The following is a 5,311-nucleotide window of genomic DNA, read 5'->3' on the forward strand; positions in this document are numbered from 1 at the left end:
TTACATGGTTTCAGAGTAGCCGCCGTGTTAGTCTGTATCCGCAGAAAGAACAGGAGCCCCTGTGGCACCTTAGGGACTAACCTGTTTATTTCAGCAGGAGCGTTCGTGGGCTACCGCGCAGCGAGCTCCTGCTGAAACAAACCTTGGTCTCCAAGGTGCCCCAAGCACCCCTCCCCCCGCCCCCCCTTCTGTTTACAAGGGAGATCCCCGCCCCTGTTCGAGGCGGCAGATTGAGAGCGACCGGGGCGGAGCCAATCAGAATCTGCCGGAGGAGGGGCTGGGGCCGGGGCCGGCCGCGCGTGATTCCCAGCTGCCCTTGCGCGGGGAGAGGCCGGACCGGTAACTGCCGGCGGTTTGGAAGTGAAGCCGGTGAGTCGGTCTGTACCACCCCGGCCGGGGTGGGGGGAGGGGCTCGCTGGTCCTGTCCCCGCCCTCTCGAGACCTCCGCGGGAGTCAGCGCCCCCCTCCCCCCGCTCTGTGGCTCTAGCACGGAGCGCGCCGTCCCACGCACTAGGGGCGGCCGCGCTGCAGCGCGTGCACGGGGCGGATGGAACCAGTCGCCTGGAGGGGGGAGGAGGCGATAGAGTTTTTGTTTACAACGTTGCTTCCCCCCCCCTTGGGTTTGCAGGTGGTGGTAGCGACCTGTGGGCGGAGCTAAGCGGAGCCCGCGGCGGGGAGAGAGGCCGGAGCGCACGGAGCTGGCGCCTCGGGGCCATGTCGGTGGTTTTCGTGCCGGAGCGGCTGCGCGGGAAAGCGGAAGTGACGCCAGAGACCCTGCAGCGGGTGAGTGTGCGGCCCCGGCCCCGCCACCGCCCCTCGAGCCGCCCGCGTGCGGGGCCCGTTCCCCGCCTCTCCTTGGGCCGGCTCTGGCCGCCGCGCCCGCCTCTCCCTCCCCCGCGGAATTACCGCCAGTAGCGGGCGGCTCGCGCCTGGCCCACGGGGGGGGGGGGACCGCGGAGCCGCGCCCGGGTCATCCCCACGCCCCCTACGGTACCTGGGACACTTGCCAGCCGACCCTGCCCCTGGGTCCCGTAGCTGTTCAGCGCCGAGCCCTGTGGCAGCGCGGCCGGGCGGGGTCTCGACACATTTTGTTAGTGGCCACCAAGTCTTGCTGGTGCCCGCTTGGAGCAGTTGTCTGAAAACGCTTCACTTTAGGGAAGACTAAGACACGTGCACAGACCCGCGGCCGAATCGTGGTGATTTGTTGGTCGGGTTTTTTGTTGCCTCAACGACAATACTATAGAAACGGCGCCCGAGCACTTTCTCTAGCGGAGATGCTGAAAGCCACTGAAACGGCGAAGCCCCTTTTCGACCTTGTTCCCCACCCCCTCGCCCCTGCTCACACCTGCCGGCTGGGGCTGGGGCTGGGGCTGGGCCATGGCTCGGGGGTGGGGGGGCACGGACCGGGGTAAGCGGGCTGATGCTGGGGGCAGGGCTGCCAGACAGGACCCCCGCCTGCGGGGCCAGGAGCTGGGACCCCAGACCCTGCATAAATCCTGAGAGTGCTGCAGCACCCCCCCCCCCCCCGCCCGTAGTTCCTGCGCCTATGGAATGTACCGTTGTATTTTGGTGCCCTTGGCCCCTGCTGCCTCCCCTGGGTCCCACTGCCTCTCCTCAAGGCCCTGTTGCTTCTCTTCTCCCCATCCCCACCCCATTGCCCTGAGCGCACCCAAGGCTCCTTTACCAGCTCTGCTGGCCAGAGCCAGAACCCCATGGCTGGATCTGGGGTGGGGAGGAGGGAGGGGCGAAGCCCCAGAGCCATACCACCCTGTGGGGCTGGAGCCATGCAGCTGGAGGTGGGGCGGGTGAAGCCCACCCCAGGAGTTCCCCAGCTGAAGCCCCCTCCCAGGTGCTGCTTTGCCCCCTCTCCCATCTGTGCCAAGGAGGCTGTCATGGCCACAGGAAAAACTCCTGGTGGCTGCATTTGAGAAATGCTGTTCTAGGCCCTAGTCTACTACAAATAAACCACAGCCTGCAAACCTAAACATGAGAGAGGTGCAGGAAAATATTTTCAGCCCAATTATCATAAAACAGGTAGAACCAGCTAACAGAAGGGAATTTTTGCAGTTACTATAAATAACTTGTAACAAGATTTCAAGCACCTGTAGCAGAAGCAAAGCCCTAACTTGTGTTTATTTTAGTTACTAGATGAAAATGATCAGCTGATTCGATGCATTGTAGAATATCAAAATAAAGGAAGAGCTACAGAATGTGTGCAGTAAGTAAACTTATTCCAAAATGCAGTCCCTGTACGTATAGAAAAGGTAGTAGTTTAGATGCCCAGCACACTGTGAAATTTGTCAGAAAATGTTTTATAGAAAGTTTTTGGCTTAAAATAAGCCTTGTTCAGTCACCTCAAGATACTGCATCATCAGCTGAAAAATAAGCCATGGAAGTCTCATCTTTAGGATGAAAGTGAGTTGGAGAAGGTATATGGGGGGTTGGGTGTCGGAGAAAGAAAATAAGATATGGGGGGGGCGGTAATTATTTCCCAAGAGTGAGTTTTTCCATTTTGGGTTTGTAGTAGGTAAGATAGCATTTATTTATTGTAAATATGCATGACTACTTCAATTCTGTCTAGGCACAGCCTGCCCTGATCTCTCTAGTGTAGGGAATACAATTATCAAGTCTTGTTCCCTTTTGAATTTTCCAAACTTTTTTCCCCTCATAGGTACCAGCATATCTTGCACAGAAATCTTATTTATTTGGCTACTATTGCTGATGCAACTCCAGCCAGTGTACAGAAGACTGACTGACCCTACAAACTTGGACACCCATCAGTGGTGCCTGTATAAAGCATGGAGACGTGATTGAATTGGGGGAATTCTGAGGTTAAGAGGGATATAACATTCCCTCATTTTGTCTGACTGGCTAAGAGCAAGCTTTGATAGGGATCAGCTGGGAATTCAGGGGCCAAGATTGATGGGCATTAGAGAATAGATTCCTATAGGAATAGAGTTGCTGTAGCCTGGCATCCTGTTAGTGATGAGCTGATAAATATGTGGAAGATCCCTTGAACTAGTCTTCCCCTTCCTTGGTGGGTTTTTTTTTTTTTTGAGAAACATACACCTTATTTAAAAGTGCTACTGCCTAAGTTTTTCATGCTTCCTTGAGTGGTAGGTGATAATGGGGAGTAGGAAATCAAGCAACAGTGACACTAAAACCCCCAAGCAACCTGAATTTCTTCATGTATTCTTTTGGAAAATGAGCATATTAAGGTGATAAATGATGACACTGGGTATCAGAGGGCAGGTTGAGTTTTAGAAAAGGCTCAAGTTCTAACCCACTTACTCAGGAGAAATAGTGAGATAACTGGAGGTTGTCCAGGACTTGCTGCCTTCATTATTGAATTGCAGTAACAGCCAGAAACTCCAAGCAGAATTAGGGCCTCATTATGCTGCCTGCTGCGTAAAGCTATATGCCCTGAAGAGCTTACAGTCTTTGTCTACTCCGGTACCACTTATTGGACCACGAGGTTAAGCAGGATTATGACTGCTCCCCTGACAAGGTTCAGGCTTTTCCAGTTTTCATTGCAATTCCCCACATCATCTAAGGGTACGTCTACACTACGGGACTATTCCGAATTTGCATAAACCGGTTTTGTAAAACAGATTTTATAAAATCGAGTGCGCGCGGCCACACTAAACACATTAAATCGGTGGTGTGCGTCCATGGTCCGAGGCTAGCGTCGATTTCTGAAGCGTTGCACTGTGGGTAGCTATCCCGTAGCTATCCCATAGTTCCCGCAGCCTCCCCCGCCCCTTGGCATTTCCGGGTTGAGATCCCAGTGCCTGATGGGGCAAAAATCATTTTCGCGGGTGGTTCTGGGTACAGCCTCACCCCTCCCTCCCTCGCTGACAGCGGCAGACAACCGTTTCGCGCCTTTTTTGCTTGGTGAACCGTGCAGACGCCATAGCACAGCAAGCATGGACCCTGCTCAGCTCCATACCGCAATCGTGGATGTTTTAAACACCTCGCGCACTCTCGTGCAGTATATGCTGAACCAGGACCTTCGAACCGAGGCGAGTAAGAGGCGGATACGGCAGCGCGGCGATGACAGTGATGAGGACGTGGACACAGAATTATCTCAAACCGCGGGCCCCGGCGCTTTGGAGATCCTGATGGTAATGGGGCAGATTCTATCCATTGAACGCCGATTTTGGGCCCGGGAAACAAGCACTGACTGGTGGGACCGCATTGTGTTGCAGGTGTGGGACGATTCCCAGTGGCTGCGAAACTTTCGCATGCGTAAGGGCACTTTCATGGAACTTTGTGACTTGCTTGCCCCTGCCCTGAAACGCCATAATACCAAGATGAGAGCAGCCCTCACAGTAGAGAAGCGAGTGGCGATAGCCCTGTGGAAGCTTGCAACGCCAGACAGCTACCGGTCAGTCGGGAATCAATTTGGAGTTGGAAAATCTACTGTGGGGGCTGCTGTGATGCAAGTAGCCAAAGCAATCACTAAGCTGCTGCTACGAAAGGTTGTGACTCTGGGAAACGTGCAGGCCATAGTGGATGGCTTTGCTGCAATGGGATTCCCTAACTGTGGGGGGGCGATAGATGGAACCCATATCCCTATCTTGGCACCGCAGCACCAGGGCACCCAGTACGTAAACCGGAAGGGGTACTTTTCAATGGTGCTGCAAGCACTGGTGGATCACAAGGGACGTTTCACAAACATCCACGCGGGATGGCCAGGGAGGGTTCATGACGCTCGCGTATTCAGAAGCACTACTCTGTTTAAACGGCTGCAGCAAGGGACTTACTTCCCAGACCAGAAAATAACAGTTGGGGATGTTGAAATGCCTGTCGTTATCCTGGGGGACCCAGCCTACCCCTTGATGCCATGGCTCATGAAGCCATACACAGGCAGCCTGGACAGTGGTCAGGATCTGTTCAATTACAGGCTGAGCAAGTGCAGAATGGTGGTGGAATGTGCATTTGGCCGTTTAAAGGCGCGCTGGCGCACATTACTGACTCGCTCAGACCTCAGCCAAACCAATGTCCCCTATGTTATTGCTGCTTGCTGTATTCTCCACAATCTCTGTGAGAGTAAGGGGGAGACCTTTATGGCGGGGTGGGAGGCTGAGGCAAATCACCTGGCCGCTGATTACGCGCAGCCAGACACCAGGGAGATTAGAAGAGCACACCAGGAAGCGGTGCGCATCAGAGAAGCTTTGAAAACGAGCTTCATCAATGGCCAGGGTACAGTGTGACTGCTGTGTTTGTTGATGAACACCCAACCCCCTTGATTGACTCAGTCCCTGTAAGCAACTCCCCCTCCCCCTTCGAGTACAGCTTACTTATGCAA

General features: G+C 54.5%; 1 protein-coding gene across 1 annotated transcript; it reads left to right on the forward strand.

Moving 5' to 3' along the window:
• Window positions 1–280: 280 nt before the first annotated feature.
• SS18L2 (SS18 like 2) lies at window positions 281–3,548 on the forward strand. The gene is made up of 4 exons (XM_044987221.1): window positions 281–369; window positions 629–783; window positions 2,142–2,218; window positions 2,672–3,548. The coding sequence occupies exons 2-4, from the start codon at window positions 715–717 to the stop codon at window positions 2,754–2,756; spliced, it is 231 nt and encodes a 76-aa protein (XP_044843156.1). The 5' UTR covers window positions 281–369; window positions 629–714; the 3' UTR covers window positions 2,757–3,548.
• Window positions 3,549–5,311: the final 1,763 nt, after the last annotated feature.

Source organism: Mauremys mutica, chromosome 14, assembly GCF_020497125.1.
Source record: "Mauremys mutica isolate MM-2020 ecotype Southern chromosome 14, ASM2049712v1, whole genome shotgun sequence".
In the NCBI taxonomy this organism is placed as follows: Eukaryota; Metazoa; Chordata; order Testudines; family Geoemydidae; genus Mauremys; species Mauremys mutica.